Raw genomic sequence first — 21,824 nt, 5'->3', positions numbered from 1 at the left:
TATCTCTTACGCGATACAACTGATTGTGAAAAGTAATTGTTATCTTAATGCAAGACTCCTTTGAAAATTGATTCTTTTTTGAAGAAAAGTATAAGAAGACTAACACCTTTTTGATGTCCTAAGAAATATGACTATTGATTTAATTCCATATGGTTTAAAACCCATGCTGTTAAATCCACATTCACTATTTTTTAAAGTAAAGTTAACAATTTGAGACCTGTTTTAGTCGATACTTTTAAATAAGAAGATTACGAGTTTAGGATTTATAATTCTTTTTTGTTATTAGAAGTTGTTTGTAGGAAATTGAGATTAATTGGAGATGATTTAACTCAGATAGCAGAATACAGTAAAATAGAGGTCGTGCGGGGTAACATTTATGTTAGGTCATAAACTAGTGTCAAGTCATAGATTAGGCTAAGTGTCGGAATGGTCAAGGTTTTCTTTGATATCTTCTTCTTTATCAGAAAAAAAGAACCCTTATATCAAAGTGTCAATAAATTATTTTCTCTCTTTCGAGAAAATTATCTGTTATCGCGGAAGAACATGCTTCTGAAATTTGTCGTACTATTTAAGGATTATGTTATATTATTTTATTTGTAATCAACCGTATTCAGCGTCAATAAATCAGAGAAAATTTATGGCTTTTGATGTATAATCTTGTTTAAAATTATATACGCACTTCCGCAGAAGAAGTACTAAACCATGTGGCACATGGTTTTGTTTAAGAAAGCCGACTGGCATAATCGCCGCGTTAAAGATGTAGTGCGACGAGTAGAAGTACATGAAGTGTAAGTACACGCGAAGCCTCTCCTTCCTCATGGTTTGACATATACTTGCTCAAAAGAGTTAAGTGCGGCCGCGCTGGCCGTTTTCGTCGAATAGCGGACGTTTACGCGAGTCGACGGTTCCAAATATTTAGACTTGCCTAGAGGTTCGTGAACCCCGATTCCAAATTTACACCATTACGATACACGCTCTCCTATTACATCGAAGTTTAATTCCGCACTCGTGTAAAACGTGTCTCGCTTGACATTCGAGTATCTTCGCGTTCAAAAATTATTCTGAGAATCGAAAAGTAGTTTCTCTCTTTGTAAGATTTTTAGCCGTTTTTCTCTGTAAATAAATACATATTCGTAAATACAGATAATAATAATATAAACGTTGTTGTAAAAATTTTATTTTCAGTTTTATTTCATAGGTCTAGGCATGTGTATGCGTATATTAAAAATTAATATGTAAAAATTTAGGTGTACAATATTTATACACGTATATTAAAATGAATTATTTTGAATTATATATCTTTTAAAACATCAATGGATTGACGACAACAAGTAAATTTCAATTTTTTTCTTACGGTATATCGCGACCGGGAAGTACTTGTGATGATAAAGCCATTTATTCTCAGGACAACTCAGTACGTACGTCCCGATGCCATTCTTGATTAGTTGTGGATCGCCAACGCGACGCCCTCGCAATTGTACGTAGCGCCACGATAACGATAATGTACACGTTTCGAAACTTAACTTTGCCGCAAAATGGCCTGTTCGCTAATCGGTTTGAGTTCAGAAGGGAATCAACAGGTGTATTCGAACAGGACAAGATAGTGAGATAGATAGAGAGAGATAGATAGACAGATAGATAGATAGATAGAGAGAGAGAGAGAGAGAGAGAGAGAGAGAGAGAGAGAGAGAGAGAGAGAGAAATAATATCAATAATACATACTTTTATCAGTTTACTAAAGACATCAATAAAAAATGCTAATAATATAATAAACAAATGAAATCGTGAAAAAATTTAGAATATCAAATTTGTGCTCGAGATAATGACTAATACTTTTTATATATTGCAGCGCAAAGATTAATAACCAACAAAAATGACAAAATTAGATATATAAGCTAGCAACTGGGGAAATTAAGATGAATCATGATTGATCATTAAATAATTATTTTAAGAAGGCTAATTTTTATCAGACGTGACAAATTTATTATGCAAGTCAGACTGTCGTGTACGAAAGGTCTTTCGACGTGTACTCATAAGATAAGCATGAGGATCGATATAATTAAAATAAAATGAGATGAAATCGTGGCGCAACGGACTCCAACTCCGACATTAAATTACGGTCACATTTAACGCGTAATACTTCGGCGGGCCGAATCGATATAGCCGTCTCATCTGATCGCTTTGAGCAACTTGTCTGTGCCTCACCCTGACTCGGTTCGACCGGTTCATTTGGTGGCGCGGCCGCGATATCTTCGTGTTATCGACAACGCCAAACTTTCTCGCCGAGCATTGCATTAAGCGTATGCAAAATAATGATTGGACACATTCAATAAGCTTTCTCGCAGAATTTGCAATTGGACTTATTTTAAATTATCATTTAAATTTTTGCGAAAGATTTAAGTTAAATTGGTGCTAGTGGAAGAAAAACGTATCGATACAACCGCGAGAAAAATCTCTAAATTTTAAGTTTTTATTACATTACTTATTCGATTTTTTCGTGCTATTAAATGAATTTGTATGTTCGCAGAATAACGTCTATTTATATAAATAAATAAAATAAATTTTCTATTTTATAATATTAATATAAATCAGAATATCTATAATTTCTCATATGATAAAGTGAAAGATTTAAATTAATTATAATATTGAAAATTGAAGTATATTTTTTAATCACACCCTTTAAATTTTTTTTATTAAATTAATAACGTATAAATTTATACAATGTTATTATATTCCAAACTTTCTAGTGCGAGGAAAAATCAATAAAGTTTTGCTCGCCTTTTTAACATATGCAAAAAATGTCATTAATAAATGTCACTCCATCGATTTCATTGCATTATTTGTTCAACTTTTTCATGCTATTAAACGAATTTTCATGTTTGCAGAATGTCATTTATATGAATATAATAAATCTCTCATTTTATAACATTATGAATTAAAATCTACAATCCGTCGTTTGATAAATCGAATGATTTAAATAGATAAATCAAGAGATTAAAAATTAAAGTATATCGGCTTTATAATCACATCTCTCTCAATTTTTTTTTAATTTGTCTCTATCGACATTTATAAAGATAAATAATTAAATAAATAATTAAATAAACTATTAATATAAATTTATGCGGTATTTTATTTCAAACGATTTCTAGTGCGAGAAATCTACGAGGTTTTATTCGCCTTTTCAATAATAAATGTCAAAAATGTCATTAATAAATGTCACTCCACCGATTGTATCGAATGAGCAAGCGAACGATCGTCTTTTCGGACTTGACAGCTCAAGGCGTAAGGATCGGTGAGGCAGGATCCTGCGCGAAAGGCAGAAGGGCAATGTTCCCTTGAAATCTGCATAACGTGCAGTAATCTTAAGCGTCCTCTGGTTTGGCCGGATAACGTCGCCATTCGCAAAAAGATACGCACAGCGCGACGTCTTTCTCACCGTTTCGAACTGCTTCTTCTTCTCGTTCGTCTCGTTCTTTCTCTCTCTCTTTCTCTCTTTCTCTCTTTCTCTTCTTCTCTCCTTCGTTCTCTTTATCTTCTTCGGTCCAGCACATTTTTTTTTCTCCTCTCATCGATCTCTGCCGCTTTTTTGGCCCGGGTCCTCTTCTCGTTCTCTCTCAACGTGTCTCGGATCGTCGCTTCGAGTAAAGGCTGTCGCGCGCAGAAATATTTAAGGACTTGAGACGACGCCGCTTGAAAATCAATTCGCGAACGGGAGAGTTATTAGGTCTCCGTGTTACTTTTAGCTATACTTTTTTACATTTCTCATGTTCAAAATGAAACGAGCACAGAAAGAGAAGATGCCGGAAAAAAAGGAAGCGAAGAACGAAATGGTGGATGCAAAAAGACACAAACATAATTATATATAAGTAATGAATTTTTGTGATTTATGAAGAAATCCAAAAATTCAATAAAGAAAAGTCTAGATATTTAATTAAAACTTAATTTGAGAAAAAAAAAATAGAAATATAATACAAAGGAAGGTCAAAATAAAAAGATGAGATCGCAAAGAAGAAGCGAAAGCAAATAGCACGTTAACATCTTGTGATAGAGAATAATTATTATAAATCTTTACGAGCCTTAACTCGATATCTTATCAGGAAGGCACTTCGAAGAAACAATGTCAACTCACTGTTCAACCAAATTATTCAATTGAAATAAGACACTTAAATATTGATTATAATAATAAAACAAAAATTAACATTATTTTGCAAAATTACAGAAATTATTTTTATCTGTTCGAAAATATTTTGCGCTGTTCAAGAAATACCATAAGATAAGATCTGAATATTGCGTCAGGGGTATCACTTTGAGCGATTATTTTTGTATTAGATTTCCTCGCTTCGCCGTCAGATCTTCCCAGAGGACATACGTACGGACTTAGGTCAGCTTATGACCGTAATCATGCGTCTCATTCGCCGAAGTACGGTCGGTGTAAGTATTGACCCCCATAAAGGATCCACGTGTCGCCGTATGTGAACGCATGGGCGCTTGCAATGAGGGATTTAATCGAGGACCCGTTAGACGGTCACGAGAATCGTGTGTTTGGATACCGAGAACGAAGCTTAAAATAAAATAAAAAGATATAGAACGCATATAACAGAAGGCATAATGCCGAAAACACGATTGCGAGCGCGCACAGTAAAGTCAAATTAAAAAGCTTACTTCAATTTCTAAAAAAACTGATAATTTACTTTTACTTCATAAAAGAACAAATATCTGTAATCTTAAATAAATTAAGAGCTATGAAATATAAAACTGTGATAGAATTGCAATTTTTTTCATTAAAATAAAAAAAAAACAGAAAATTTTTAATAAATAAGAATTAAAACATGACATAAAATACAGGATCTGTGCATGCAAAGGAATAAAATCAAATATATTTTCTTTATTCAGAGGAATAAAAATATTCAAAGTTATATATTATTTGAATAATTATATTTATTCCGTCAGCATTTCGAAGAAAATATTTGCAACATCATCGCGCGAAAAAATTTCGCGAGCGCCCATGCATCGACCTCTGCGGTTAAGCGAGATGAACCAGAGATTCTCCGCAGCATCCTTGAAGGATCGATCGAGGATCTCTACGAGTATTGAGAATTCGTGGCTAAGCCGCGAGCGCCGATCCTTTTAACGATACCACGTATTATCTTACGTGATATCCTTAAAAAGGAATCTGCCCAAAACATTTTGAGAGAACACATGCGAGTTCATTATATGAGCATTGCATCGAAAATGGTACAATATCGCCGAGCTTATAATTTCTGCTGAAAATAATATACCTTACGATAATCCGAGAGAATTTACAAGCTTTTATTTGCAGCTCTAAAATTGATGTGCGAATAAAATAATAAGCAGTTAATTAATTAAAAATAGAAATATAATCATATAATTTTAGAACTTTATCTTAGATCTTTATCTTAAGAATTTCGAGTATTTTCGTACTCTGAAGAGAATCTGAAACGTCGCTATGGACCGTGCGATATGTGACAATTATTTTGCAATGTTTCAAATGTAAGTCGTAAATATATATATGGAGAGAGATCCGTATCATAATTTTTATTTTGATGTTACACGAATCCGGATTTCGATTTACACGGATGAGACTAGAGATTATGTGTTTGGGTAGCATCGAAATTTGGACTCGGCAGAGATTATACCGGTTTCAGTTCTCGCTAAGAGGAATTCGTCGAAGGACTGAACGAACGCCGCCGAGAGGCAATGCTTCTCGTTCTTTTTTATTTATATATATCGAGCGTCTTTCTTTATCTTTTCCCCGATGGAATCGTGTTGCGTTTAATTACGTTGTGCAATAAGCATTGCGTAATATTTATGTTACGGGATTTTTTTCACAAACAGCTGCGTAGCATTATTCAATTTGGGATATTACAAGGAAATGTGAAATAGTGTAAAATATATATATGTATGTTACGTATCTGCATTAATTTACGATCAAACGGTAAACAATAATTATACTGCCAATTTGAAGGAATTATGAATCTACTTATTTTATGAATTCTACAGATATCGTGTTCGTTTTGTAATTTTATATAACAAAAGAGAATTTTATGAAATTCGCAAAGAAAACACTTTCTTTACATATTTATTATATATTCACTTCAGACAAAATTTAAAAAAATTTGATTATTTTTTTATCCTTCTGTTTTATATATATATATATATATATATATTAGGTGTTGGAATTAATTCGTAGCGTTTTACAAGTGATGGGAAGTACTTTCATTAATGTATTTTTTAATGCTCATGTGAAATAAATAACATTCTTTCATTAAAAAACGCTACGAATTAATTCCAACACCTAATATATATATATATATATATATATAGAACTGGTGGTTCTTATCAAACTATAATATACGATCTTGATATTGAAAATAATGACAAAAAATTGTATAATCGGGAATGTGTGATGAGTTTGCAGCACAACACGAGAGATGGGACGCTGTCAATGATTTATGATCGGGGTTAACGAACACTATAGGATGCATGCAGCGTGGCATGAAATTTTTTGTGTCTCTTCTCTGCTGTGAAGTATTGATGATGGCGTGAAAGTTCGTAATTTAGCCCGCGAGGTGGAATGTTGTAAATATATTTAAAAGGTTAATTGTATTAAAGCTCTGAGTGAAAAATAGACTTTAATAGAGTTCATTAGTACCTGTCTTCACAAATATTTAAGACACAAAAGAAAATGATTATTCCCTTTTCATGATTGAAAATGGTAGCTTCGTATTACACATTTTCGGCATTTGTAAACAATTATGTCATTAAAATATTTAAAACATTATTTTATCGTAAATTTTTTATTGTAATATACATAAAGGCAAATTCGTAATTAAAAATTTATGTTAATTACATTTATGCATATATTTATTTTATATTAAATATAATAATGATCGTATCGGTTATGTTAACATCTTATTGTGCAATAAAAGAAATAAATATTAGAGTCATTACTTTATTATCAAATTCCAATAAAAATTTTAAAAATTAAAACTTACTTAAACATCATTTTTAGCGTATAGTATTTTTATAACAATTAAGTGTCGTAATCATCTTTACAGAAAAGAAAAATAATAACAGTTCAGAATCGTTGCATTACCAAGAATTAGAAAAAGAAGGAAACCTTTTGTCAACAATAAGCATTAAATCATATATGCTCGAAGAGTATCGCGATCGATATTTATCTTCCAGGTTTTTTATGACATCAGACGTTAAAATAGACCGCGTCGCAGCATCCGCCGATCCGCGGATGAAGAGCAAGGTTTTCTGCGTTACACGCGTTGCGTAAATGGATTGTATACGCAGCGGCAAACTCATCCGTTAGCGTTTTCATCCAATTTTAATCACTCGCACGCGTTTCCATCGCGGGTCAAATGTCAAGTTTAGCGTCTCCTAACTCTCGCGTATTATTAATCGCGACGCGGCGCCTTCGTTGCTGACCGTCGACCCCGACTTGATTTCGAAAGTGCAATTATTTATCGAGCCTACGATCGAAATTCAGGGCCACTGGGTTATTAGCTATGCTAACAAGTCGCTGTACATAATGTAATTAAACATCAGTCGATGTGTTGATTTCTTTTTACTTCATGCATATTCGACAAATCGATGTACATGTTTATATATATATGTTACGTCAATGTCAGCTGTATCAGTTCGTTGAAACGCATTGTTGGACAATTGTAGAAATAATTACTTGGAACATTTTTATTATATAATGTTAGCAATTTTCAGTATTTGAAATTAAGGACTCTCTCTCTCTCTCTCGCTCTTTAAGATTTACTTTAACTCTTACTTCAATTTCAGCAAGCAATTAAAAATTAGAGCAGATTTTATAGGTGTTGTATTATAATTATATTAAAATAAATTGTTGTAATTGTACTAATCTTATAATGCGTTGAGGCAGAAAAATTGTTGTGTCAAGAGGAAGTGGCGTATAAATATAATTATATTTTTTATACAGGTGTCACTAAATTATAAGTTACACTCTACATTCCGCCCACGATTTTTTTCTTAAGACTCAAACTCACAAATTTTTTTAAACGCAGCGAAATGTAGCTTCGTCGTTGGTCGATCCACTTTTCGGTTTAATTTATTGGCGACACGTGAGGGAGAAAAATATCTCGCGTAGTACGCTATGGATATCGACCGCCGTGGAAATAGAAACGGATATGCAGCCGCCCTATTTTTGGGGTACGTAATCGATATCCGGGAGGTGCGTATGGCCGCGAGAGAAATTCTCGTATCAGCCCGTTGAGAAGTTAATCGTTCTCGCAAGCTCGAGAACATGACGCGACTCTTATTTTTTTCTTCATAAAGAACGACTGTCGTAAAGATGAGCAATGTTGCTTTCGAGATGGTAGACGCGAGGCAATTTGTTAACCAACGCCAGAGATAATTTGACGCGAGCCGAAGAAATTTCGTTTATGTGACTTTTATGATTAATTCGATGAAGTGTCTAATTTTCTTTATTCAGTGAATTGAGTTGTCTTATACGATAAATGATATTTTTTTCCTAAAAATCAGTTTAAAAGAAATATTAATTTTTGAATTTTTGAATTTTAAGATTAAGTCATGAAAAACTATAAAAATGACAGTTGTATATTTGTAAGATATTTAGAATTAATATACATAAATAAATAAAATAATATATAAATAAAACTTTATACAATTGTCACTGTCATAATTACTACCACTATGTTTTTTTCTCTGAGTACACAGAAAAAATTAATTCAGTTTTCTGAACAAATTAATTATTCTAATTTTTCTTTAAAAAATTATTGTTATAATTATATTTCATATTATGTATTAATCATAACACAAAGCAAATTACAATTTTTAACTGTATAAATAATTTTTCCTTGATACATAATTTATCACACACATGCAGTAACAAGCACATGTAATAAACATTCTATAATAATCTTTTTATAAAATACACTACTATGATTTTGTGTTAAACGAAATCACAGTAATATTTTAACATGTGTATGTTATACATATATACAATTCTATAATTATGGATACGCCAGAGTATCTTCGTGAAAATAAAATCGACTCAAAATTGACCGTAAAAATACGCTATTGAATTTAAAAGATCGAGGATTCTGGGGCAATCTGTATTTAAAAGCTATCGGCTTTCCAGACATGAACGATACTATTTTAAAGAGTTCCAGGTCACCCACCCCCCATGAAAGTGTTAAAACTTTCCTCGGGCAGTGCGCATGATTCCAACAAAAATAGATTCCCCGGCCGTGTATAAACCGATTACTCCCGAGGGAAACCATTCCTCTTCCGAGAAGAGAAAGAAGAAGAAGAGTATGATGTATTCACACCCGATAGAAAAATCCCAGGTCAGTCCCTACTTCGGATTCCTCAGGACTGCGGTCAGTTTCAAAAGAGAAGTTACAGATCGTGCCTAACCCTTTGAACTCTTGCAACTTCTTCACCGATAGCGTATATCGAGGTTACTCGTTTCGTAAGAGATATTGCGTCCACCCCTGCATGTCCCACATAGATCACCGGTGACGGATAAGATACGTCCGACCGAATTAGCGAGCAATCGCCAATTCGGCTTAAGTTTTATATCATACATAAAATTCTTTATTTAATTCCATATCTAATTAATTTAAATGTAAAACCAAAATTATATAGAATATAATTTGATAAAATTATTGAAACAATTGTTAAAGTAATTGTAATATGAAACGTACTTACGATTAATATTGTTGTATTGGTTTATATATAATTTATATTTTCTTAACACACACACACACACACACACACACACACACACACACTTTAATTAATCTATTTATACATTTTATGATACATTATTAAATTCATAATACCAAATTACTCAATTTGAGTTATTTTCTGTAGGTCACATTTAACTCAAAAAACATATTAAAATTAACTCAAAAATTTAGTTTATTATTGTCTAAGTGTAGACATTAATATGAACGTTGTTTACTTTGAAACCATCTAAATGGATTGATCTGCATTTTGACACAAAAAAAGTGGAAGTTAAAAATAATAAAATGTAATTTTTTAACTTAAGATACCATTGCTCTTTTAATATCTAACAATATCTAACCATGTAACAGAGAGATATCTTGTCATATATTATATATTTAATCGTGTACTGCAATTACTCCAGTACTAAAAATTAATAAAAGCCTCAATTGTACTAAATCGTCGGTTGTGTGTTACAGATCATCTATTAATAAGGATTTGCCAAATGAGATTCAGGCGGTGCGACTACCGAATGACATCACTCTCCAAAGTTATTTATTACAAACGTGAATGAAACTGTTCAGTGACAATCGTTGATAAGAGGCAGCTCGGGAGCTCGAGGGTGAAGGAGGATAGGCCGTTTATGGTTGTTCCGATAACCCGCTGTTTTCCAATCGCACGTGCGCGCTGGCGCGCTCCTCTTTCAATTCTTGCATCGCCGATCTCGTGTCGCTCTGCGTTTGCCACGAGTCCACGGTATGCACATGAGGCAAAGAAGAAGAAGAAAAAAAAATGAATCAGAGACCCACAAATTTAATGAACCGCGCGCGGAGTTTATCACCACCGGAGTGGAGCTTTACATTCGGTACTTAATTTCTTATCGTACGCAACGGTAACGAATTTAATGATATTCCCGAGGGATATTTATGCTACTTTAATGGCAAAGGATAGTAATTGCGCACAAAATAAATTAAAATTTCATATAGCTAAGAAATTATGAAAATTAAATTGAGAAACAATCAAGAGCCCCAAAGTACTTCAATCTACTTCGAGATTTAATAAAATATGAGATACTAATGGAATTTATATTAATTAATTAATAATTTAGAATTTATAACGCTTTGAAGTGACAAGACTAAACGTAATGTACGTTATTCGCAAGTGGAAGTAGCGTTTGTTAAAGCGTTTGATTTACGTGGTGCTCCTGGATAACATTCGACATGATAGCGTTGGGATCTCATTTCGTGAAAAGCGATGAAGTGATCGGTCTTGCAATATTGATAGTACTGTATATAATAATTTCACGCGTTTTTATGATCATGCGAGAAGAACGAGAGAATTAAGTGCAAGTTATTACAAGTCTCTCTTGTTTCGTGCAGCATCCGTCGTGAAACGATTTCGAAGAATTATATTATCGCGCGTTTATCAGCCGCAATGAATCGTTTATTTGCAGCGAAGTAAGTGTTTACGGGCAGCAAAAGTTAATATCAGCGAAAACCTTAACGCGCGTTAATTATCGAGTTTCGCGATTACGCGGGAATTAAGATTACGCCACAGATTATGCTTCTTACGAGCATTCTTATACGATAGCAAGCAATAAAATTTGCAGTCATGAAAAAGAAGGAAAAAAGAAATCGTACGATAATGCCATCGATGATATGCAAAAGTGTAACGTGGAATTTTAGTCTCGCATAATCGCGTTTTTTTCTTTTTGTGAGCACTTTACGTTCTCTTATTTCATTATCCCGGGGTAGGAGATAAATAAAATATAAGCGAAGTACGAGAATTTATAAGCTGACGTAATGCCGGGAAATGTAACGATGAAATCGCAGGCGGCACCGCGGCTGCGAAACAGCACGCTCCAAATCATAACACGTATAATTAATTGAAGGATCATTCATCGAATTGACCGAAGCCTTTCATTCATGCCTCCAGTGAATAATCTTAGACCTATCATTCACGGGATATCGCCCACGCCATCACATAAGATACGCTTACCAGCTGGAAACCCGTGATGTGCGCTTTAGAAAATCTTAGACCAAGCTATTCCTATTGAAATTATCGAAAGATTATAACGAAAAGTATTAGGTTTTCAACAAATATTTTTCCATTTTCAAGAATCAACTTAAAAGAAAATTCGTGTCTAAATTTGTGTTTTTAATAAGTGATACACGGAGAGATTTTGCTGAAGTGTCCAAAAATGTGGCTAGATGCAGATCTGAAAATAATTTTAGACTATAGAATAAGACATAGATTCACGAGGCATTAGGAGTCAGCGTCAATACTGATTTACGCAAATATAAATCAATGATAAAAATATATAAATAAAATTTAATTCCTTCTGGGGGGAGGAGTTTAAAATACATATAAAAAATGGTTAACAAAGTTTAGATACTTCTATCATATAAGAATTGGTATAAAATATCAAAACATAAAAAATATATAAAATATGAATATAAAAAATTTTTTTATTTTAATTAAAAGTATATATTTATGATTAGCTATTAATAATTCATGAGTGAATCCGTGAATATTTGAAATACAAAATAAATAAAATCAAAACTTAGGAATTATTTGACAATCTCTAATATAATCATACTTGATTTTTGAAAATATCATCAGATCTAATAAACGACATATTAGTCGCTGATACGAATAACTTGGACATTTATCGACAGCGCCTACGTGTACGTCTGTTTATATTACTATTACTCATAATGGAGACCAATGTCGCGCAACGCACGATGCAAATTAGTGTTTGCAGTCGCCTTGGGAACATTATTATTCCACGCCTGCGGTTTGTTATATGTATAGACAGTCTGCTTGTGCATATGACATCATACTCTAAAGCCATTTAATACGAACATGTCAGTGGCCACTGTTGACCGCCTTTCCTGCTTTCATCCTAACGCGTGCCGCATGGAATGTGTCATGCGTGAAAGAATCACGGATGAAGAGCAGATACAATTTACGTGTAATTATATGTATCATAACTGGTGCGGTTTAATTGTAATTTAAATAGTTAACGTCAATAATACAAAAGCATTCTTTGAGAATAATATTTCCTGTAATTTGAAAAAATTAGAGAAAAATAAGATACCCAATCATTTACTATATGACTATTTATTTCTTTCTAAAAATATAATATCTGATGAATCTTTAAATCTGTATTTCTTGATATTTAAAATAAAATCCGAAATCAAATTTTAGTACAATATATAATTAATTCTTTATAAGAACTATTTTTAAAATTTTATAAAAACTATTTTTTTAAATTTTATTTTAAAGAACTTTGTAAGAACTATCTTTGAAGATAGATTGCTTTTTAATATCCGTGGAGCTTCTATTAAGCCGCAAATGAAAATGAATAGGAATGCTTTTGAATAAATGTGATCACTTTCAATAACGGTTGATCATACGCGTGCCGTAACAAGTGACAGCATCGCGTGATGTCATTAACAATCATCGCGCCTACATTGTCACTAAGCTGACGAGACGATAATAACTATGTCCAGCCCGTCGAAGCTAATTTGTATTTTATCATGAGGTAATCTCTACATCGTTATTTTCGGTTGCAATCATAAACTACTTCGCTTCGTTCGTATAACTCTAAAAATACCCAAGACTTTCAAGCGATTCGAATTTCGACAAAAATAGTCTTACAAGCAAATTTTATGTTCCCGACGAGTCGTAAAACAACTGGTAATACTTTCCACTCCTTGTTTTCCGAATTAGTTTCGCAATAAAAATTCACATATTAAATTTCACATTTATAATATTACATATTTATAAGTATCTCTATTATATTCCAAATTATAATAACTTAGATACTTATTATTTTTAATAATTAACATTTTTTTCCAATTTTAAGATTATTTCGTGTAGGAATAAATTCTTGCAATTTACAATTTCTTTTATAAAAATTTAACAAATGAAATGCCTTTAAAACTATGTTTTTTATTTTGATTATATCAATTAAGTAATATTTAAGAAATTATTTTCAATAGTTATAAAATTAGCCAATGTAATTTTAAGTGCACATATTATTGAATATTTGCGCGATGTAGGAATTACGATGATCTCAGTTTTCAACTCTTAAAGACAAACGTGTCATTGATAATTGTGAGCCATTTATCTGCTTTCTATTTCGCGTTTATCGACGTCTATGAGTCTGTTTCTTTAAATAAATTATACGTGACGATAAGTATGGGAATATATGATTATTAACAGAGAATAGTTTCCGAATCTGATAGATTATAAAGCGTTATAATATATTAGTATATGATTTTTTTAATATTAGGTGTTGGAATTAATTCGTAGCGTTTTACAAGTGATGGGAAGTACTTTCATTAATGTATTTTTTAATGCTCATGTGAAATAAATAACATTCTTTCATTAAAAAAAAACGCTACGAATTAATTCCAACACCTAATATATAGTTTTAACATATTTATATAGATTGAGCTAAATAAAATTATTAATGCAATTATATTGTATTTCATTTTTTTTTAGGAAACGCATTGAGTGGATTAATTTATATAATCTATCATTGTGTTTATTTCAAAACTTTATTCGAATCGCGTCATCATAAAGTGGCAGGATAGTCAATAAGAGTTAATTACAAGCTCGCACAACAATAAATTAATTTCAAGCGTGACATCATTTGTTTGAAGTTTATGTTATTGCATTAATACCTGTAATAACGTATTTTGAATAAATAGTATAAAAGCTTCAGAGTAGTTTACGTTATATATCTTAATTAAATTTTCGTGCTTATGAAAATGAAAAAGATATGAAAGCAATTAACCTGTGTTTATGAATTATTAATTACTACTCATTATCTATTAATGTAATGACAGGAATCCTATATACAATGTAAATGCTTTTGGATTATTTTACAGTTAAATTTTACACTCATATTGTAATGAAATGTAGTGACATATTACAATATGTCATCGACTCTTAATGGCTTCCTTTCACGATGACGTATTCAATAATATATCATCTTAACAAGCCTAGACAAAATGCATCGAAAGAGATTCGAAGCTAGCTTTCAAACACGAAATATATAGCTGCTGTTAAATGTATCCTTTAAAACTGCCGCCTTGTCATTTATACTATCAAATGTCATCACAAAACGGAAGGTTAATAACAACGTGTGAACGTGTTTGGGTTCAATTGCGTGAAAACGTGATGTCATTCACGGGAATGTTGAAAAAGCACTGTTATCCAATAAAGCGAATTAAAGAGTTGAATTTATAAGTATAATGAGTCGCGATAACAATTTGAAGTAAAGCAAGAGTATTAACGCAAAGTTAATTGCACGCGTAGATATTTTTTTTATATGTATATCTGTAATAAATTTTGTTTTAATTTAATTTTGCAGTGAAATTACTCTTGCATTAAATGATGAGAAAAAGAAACTCAATCGACATTAATTAACATAACACACTAAAAAACTAACATAACATTAATATTATATTTCGTACTTCAACAATATAATACATGGTGTTATATTACATAACAATTATATTGTTGAATGCAAAATTATAACATTAATGTTTGTTATTTTCATTATTTTTAGACGACTGGGTGTAATGTGGCTTTTCTAAAGTAGAATTACGTTATATAAAATAGAATACATATTATTCGTTCGATTTCCGCGGTGTAAAACGCGTAGGTAAAACTGTTTTACATATTCCGCGGCGCAATCTTTTAACGCGGACATATTTTGGGAAACCACGCACAATATATAACATTTCGAAATATTGGATCGACGCTGTGGGTGTAAGTTTATGGTGTAGACAAAACATATTTATCTTCAGATCTCGAGTTTTTTTTTAACATCCGTTGATGCAGTTTTAAATATATATATATACATGACGAGAAAAAGAAATACAAAGAAACTATCATAAGTAGGTATTGTTAGTAAGTAGGTATAGCATGTTAACGTAATACAGCTCTGATCATCCTTCCTTAAACTGTAACAATAGGCTTAAATGATATAATACGTATCAAATGCGTGTGTCTAAATGTTACGAAACTTTCTTTCCGAGCATGAATCATTTCATTATAAAACTCTCTCTTTTTTCCCGACCCCGATTTATAAGAGACTATTTAGAAGTGGATACACTTCACGCGCGACAGATATTCGATCGTCTAACACTTTGTCATGTTTCTTTGTCTGCAAAATGAATATTTGATCCAGACTACGCACAACCCACAATGCTTGTCTCCTTTAGGAGAAAAACAGGAAAGCTTTATCGTTATCGCGACAACGGCATGTAGATTCTCTTCATACAATTCATCGTCAACCCATATTACGGTTCGCTTCTGCAAATTATTTCGTAATATTGCCGCTTGCAATAAATATCCTTATATTGTATTATCGCGTTAGGCATTTCTCTACAAGGTTACGCAAGTATTTTATTTCACGCTGTTGTGATATATTATTACGCTAGTGTAATGTTATGTAGATAAAAATAAATAACTAACTGAATGTTCTCTCCAATTCGTTCTGTAGAGATAAATAATATATAATTTCGTCATTTTTCTTGCCAAATGTTTCACATTTGTATTCAACTTTTCTGCGTTTTTTAACATAATTTTAATATAATGTAATTGTATTTTTTGTGAATCGAATAATAAAGTTTAATAATATCATGAGTCAGAAACACTTAAACAAAGCGTAGCAATTATATTTTTGATCTTTTGCTGAATAATTTAATAATAAAAAACCTACGCAAGTGAATCTCCATCAAGTTCTTGCGTCGACCAGAAAATAAATGGCTATTATAGCTAGAGTTTGGGCGTGCTAGAACAAGATAATATCTACATCGAATTCATTTGAATTTTGGAAATCAAAGAAGATAATATTACGTAAATATTGTAGGCGTAGATAAAATTGTTTGCGTAGCGATATTATTTATCAAAGATCTTTTTATGTGAAATAAACAAGAGAAAAGAAGAAATTAACTCTTAAAATCCTAAACCTTTCATTTGAATGATTGAAAGTTTTAGAATTTTAGTTTACTTTAATTATGAATTGGACAAATACATATTATTATTATTGATATACTATTTATTGTACGTTTCTTTCTAATCTGTGCTAAATTTTATTGTGCTACATTAGCTGGAATGTCAGGTGAGAGGTCGATTCAATTCACTGTGAAGCAGGTTCTCACGATTCTGAATGACTTTAGTACAATGATAGACCTGTCCGAAGAAATAAGAAGACTCACTGACTACCGGGCAATGTCCTTTTCTATTATCCCCGAAAATTTTCTTTCACGTTTTCTGCGACGAAAATACGTCCTCTATCCGGGCGTCGAAATCGCCCACGTATCTGTTTACCGGGTGACTTCAACGGCATCGGTAAATACAACTTGTTTTTGTGTAAATTATCATTGAGTATATTATTATGTTGATTACTATCTAATCTGAATAGAAAAAATATTATTTGCACAAGAATAATAAATATGAGCACTGTGAGAATAAAATATTGTCAAATTATATTTCACATGAATAAGTGTATTATTACATTAAATGTATCTCACATCATTCATATATTATTAATAATTAAATAAAATCATATTTCCCTTTCCTCGTATTACTGCCTCCACAATTCCATATAATTTCATGTAATTGACGAAGAAGTAAATATTATCATGTTAGAAGTATGATTCACGTCATAACTCAAGAAGTATACATTCCTGGTCGATTACATGAAACAAATTGGTCGTGAATCAATTATTTTCTCAATAAAGCATTTCGAGATTTCGCTAGAAAGATATTGACGTTTCGAGGTATTACGGAAAGTGGAGCTGGAATGGAGGAGTGTACTCTATAGTCAGCATATAGATACACGCATCGTCATCGATTAACTGAAATGCCATAACGTCTATTTTGCAACGAGATTATGTCGAATAGCTGCAGTTTCAGGCTCTCGGATTACACGGCGCCCAGAGTCATGTTGATGGGTGCTTTCCACGTGGTCTCTTATGTTACTATCGGCTTCACGCCCGATTTAATCATCCGTTACACATCGCTCGGTCTTCCCTCTGGTCTCTATATGAACCGGTTTGTTACACGAAATTTTGTATTGGCTAATTGCGCGTTGTGCTCATAGTGAAATCACATTTCATTCGTCAGCTACCTCCTGCGGAGACTGATTCTATGAGACTGATTTGTTCTGATTGTGAGAGAGAAACGCAAATGTTGGACTAATTCTTCAATAATTTCTTCATAAACATTTTTTTTTCGTGTAAATATGTTATATCATTTCGAAATTATTATATATCAGTATTATTCTATTTATCTAAATTTCATGCAAAAAATATTTCTATCGACTATGCTTTAATTAATATATTACTAAGGAAAGTGTTTTTTTAACATTTCAAATTTGTGATATAGTATGAGATTGACATAAAAAAACTAATTTTTTTTACTATGTTGCGAATATATATTTTGGAATATTGTATGTAAATAATTACGACTAATGTTTCATTGTAAATCATTGTAATTTAATAACGTCTCAAGACAAAGATATTCGAATCTTGAATATTTCTCGCTTCAACAAGCATGAATAATATATGCCAACGTAATGATGCGTTCAAAGATATAAAGTGATGATTTTGTCATCAGCGTTTTGTTAGGATTAAAATATAAATTTTTCGATATTTCTTTATTAATCTAATTTTTCCTCTTATTTATAACGCTAATACTGCGATAGAAAATCAAGAATACATAATTAGAAGTAAATATAATCATCTGAATTTTATTCGTTTAATGTGAAAATTATGTTTTTATTGTCAACGTAAATTTAAAAATCAAGCAGTTGCAACAAGAATGTAATAGTAGATCAGTATCTTACATACTAAAGACTTGTAATTAAATAATCTTAAATTAAATAATTTTAAATCAACCTGTTTTTATCAGTTAAAAATAAAGTAAATAAAACATTTTATAATTCATTAATCTCATTAATTGAAGATCACTAATACCAAGAATTATACTATATGAATTTCGAATTGACACGTGGAATTGCACAAAAATAAATGGAGAAGGAAAAAGATTGCAGATAATTAGTCACATGAAGCGATTGATTATCAGAACCGAGATAATATCGTTTCGGCGCTGAATAGATAGATGAAATTAATTCCATTTCAAGAGGCGAATATTTATGCCACGATGCAACGGCAGGTCAACGATTGATGTTTAAAGAGCTCGTCTGATGTTCCCACGCATTGTCCGGTTAGTACGAAAGGCTAGAATTAGGCTCCGTAGAGCCTATCTAAGAGTGATTGAAGTTGCCCCAGATGTGGAGCGATATCAAACTATTTCTCTGGTATGTCGTCGCCATCCGCTACGTTAGCAAAACACACCCACATTCGTTAGCATTGGAACGGCTGAGAGTTGATGACTGCATAGGAAAACAGTATCTTATTTCATGAATGAACGAGAAAGGAAGAAATAATCCGAGAATAAAAAACTTGGAGATTAAAAATAAGAAAAAAATGTCGACTATTCAATTATTCGCAAATATTGAAATCTAAAACAAGACTTCAGTCAATTAATTTTATTTTCAATTGTCAAATAGTTCCTTTTTAAATAAATAAAAAAATTATTTTGTTTCCAAAATTAAACGTTTGACTTTATTTCGAATGTTAAATCGTAAAGATGTTCATGTACGCGGGAAAGAAAGGGTTAATTTAGGTCAAAAGTAAAGAAAGTGCGGCTGTAATTTTTGCATTATGTGTGATTCACTATAAATAAATGGTTGATAAATAGCGTTGAAATTTGCTTCAATTAGAACTGACTTTTATAGAAATTTATCATGTTCCTCGAAGTGCGTGCCTTTGGTAGGGACAATTTTCGCGCTTATGAATCATCTCGTCAGATGGTAGGAAGTAAAATGAGAACATAAATTGTGATAAAGACTCTAATCTAACTATTATCTAATAATACTATATATAAAAATAATTAATGGAATACGAGAAAAAAAATAACAAGATGCTAAAAAAGAAATTAAATTAAAAAGATATTTTTTACATAGCTTATTATTTAACATTCTGAGGTTGTTGACTTCGATGTCAGAACCCTTAAATCCAAAATGGCGGTTCCAACATGGCCGACTAAAATGTGGAAAGCAGTAGGGGTTATATGACGATTCTGTTTCAAAGTTTAATGTAAGACAGCGAAGAAGATAATTGTCTTTTAGAGAAATTGATTACCTCAAATTATAATTTCCGAAATACTCTTTTGATAAAAATATTCGAAATTTCCATTGAAACTATACGAGAAACGATCACCTATCACGATGGACAGCTGATTCCTGTATAAGAGAGATGATTATTGCAAATGAATTATATAATCACAATCCACATCCTCAGATTCGTTTCGATTATAGTTACGACCTCAATATTGACAATTTTAAACAACGGTAATCCGATCGACGCGTAAAAATGTGCCGCGTAGAAAGAATTCGTCACAACGTGATCTTTAGTGCGCTCAATTTCCGGTTCTCCAATTCACACAGACTTCGAACTTTAACGTTTCCATCGATCCCACCATCGGGTGGGACCACCTGACCGCGTGTCGTCCACTCGACTCGTTGGTCTTTAGCGATCATCCCTCTGAATATTCACGATGATTGATGCGATGTCGCATGCATTTCTCGCGCCGGACCATCGCTCGATCGTAACTCCTATCATCCCCCGAAGACAAAAGCATTTCGTGGAAAGTTTACGTTTCACGTAATTGTTGGCACGAATTCGCGGTGGTGCGCGATACATTCCGGACGTTTCGGAAGGACGTTTCGTACTCACCACAGCCTCGGCGATCGGTATCCACGTGGCGGCGTGCACCAGTAGGGCAAGGACGCAGGTGATTCGCAGGACAAGCGGGATTCCGTGATTCGCGTCGCCGATGATTCTTGACGTCACCGCGGCCCTGGGCCGCATCGTGCCGGCCTGGGGTCCTCCTCCTCTTCCTCCTTCTCCTCCTCCTCTTCTCTATCTTTCGATCAAATCTGCAGGTTTCCCGGATGCTCCCAGGGGTTGCTTCACCTCCGATCCTTTCTTCGTTCTCGCCTCCGAGAGAGCGGTGTCTCCGAGTTCGTTCTCGTCAGTCTCAGCGGCGACGACGTGCGGCTCAGCAATATCGTGCTGAAACCGCGCCGCTAAGCTCGTCGTCGGCCAGCCTGTCGACGCACCGCGTGTCGAAGGGCCAGACAGACGGCCCGGTTAGCCCGTCCTCCTGATCGCTACACACAGACGGGCGGACACAAGGCAGACCCGAAGGCGGCGGAGGAGGTGCTCGTTCTCTCTCTTCTCTTCCTCTTTCCTCTTCGTCTCTGTCTCTCCCACCCTCTTTGGCTATCTCGCTTTTTCTCCTTCCGTCACTGTCTCCTCTGATCGGTCTTTCTTTCCCTCTCTCTCTCTCTCTCTCTCTCTCTTTTTCTCGTTCTCTCGCGCGCTGTATCCTTGCGCGCTCGTGGAGCTCTCGCGGCACGCTCGGCGGTGGCGCGGCCTCCCTGACAAACGGGCCCCGCTCTGCCCCCCTCCCCGTATGGTATGGCTAAGTTCCGTAAGCTCGGGCTGACTCGGGCTGGCACTGCTGGCAACTCGGAACCGGCACGACCGATACCGGTAGGGTCCCTCGCGGCCGCACAACAGTCCTCGTGCGACGCGCGACCGCGCGAGCAAACGCTCGGCTCTGGCTCGGAGCTGACCAGCGGCACTCCACCGCCTCCTCCTACTCCTCTCTTGGTCCTCTCTACCTCCTCCTTCTTTTCTCTTCAGTTGTTTCTTCTTCCCCTACCAACCCTGGAGAGACGGTACTCCGCGTTCGTTCCTTCCTCCCCTTCCTCTTGCGCACTCCCTCGCTCACTCTTTGCCTTCTTCTTCCTCTTCTTCTTCTTCTTCTTCCCGTCTCGCGGATCCGGAGTTCAACCGGAGGCAGCCAGGCAGGAGACCACGATCGCCCTCTTCTCACAGGAGCGAGAGAAGAAGACAGGGAAAGAGGGGCGATCCCCCGTCGACATCGGGGAAAACGAGCGAGCCAAAGCGAGGCCT

The 21,824-nt window shown here is 33.9% G+C and overlaps 1 protein-coding gene and 1 long non-coding RNA gene across 7 annotated transcripts in view; both read right to left on the bottom strand.

Moving 5' to 3' along the window:
- The window catches only part of LOC105153430 (uncharacterized), a 240,439-nt gene that overhangs the window by 33,123 nt on the left and 185,492 nt on the right, over positions 1 to 21,824 (bottom strand). Inside the window, exon 1 of one of the 6 annotated variants that reach the window (XM_087408142.1) lies at positions 20,577 to 21,445. The exons of the other annotated variants lie outside the window; for them this stretch is intronic. Within the exon in view, the coding sequence (XP_087264268.1) occupies positions 20,577 to 20,711 (135 nt within the window). The 5' untranslated portion in view covers positions 20,712 to 21,445. Of the gene's footprint in view, positions 1 to 20,576; positions 21,446 to 21,824 lie in introns of those variants that run through there. 6 annotated transcript variants of the gene reach the window in all.
- LOC147909235 (uncharacterized) lies at positions 263 to 5,281 on the bottom strand. Its single transcript, XR_015545712.1, has 2 exons — positions 1,355 to 5,281; positions 263 to 1,113 (listed from the first exon to the last, which is right to left on the bottom strand). It is a non-coding gene; the product is annotated as an uncharacterized LOC147909235 (long non-coding RNA).

Source organism: Acromyrmex echinatior, chromosome 7 (assembly GCF_024713525.1).
Source record: "Acromyrmex echinatior isolate Ae372 chromosome 7, ASM2471352v2, whole genome shotgun sequence".
In the NCBI taxonomy this organism is placed as follows: domain Eukaryota; kingdom Metazoa; phylum Arthropoda; class Insecta; order Hymenoptera; family Formicidae; genus Acromyrmex; species Acromyrmex echinatior.
The sequence above is the reverse complement of the archived record's forward strand: the minus strand, read 5'-3'. Positions and strand labels throughout refer to the sequence as shown.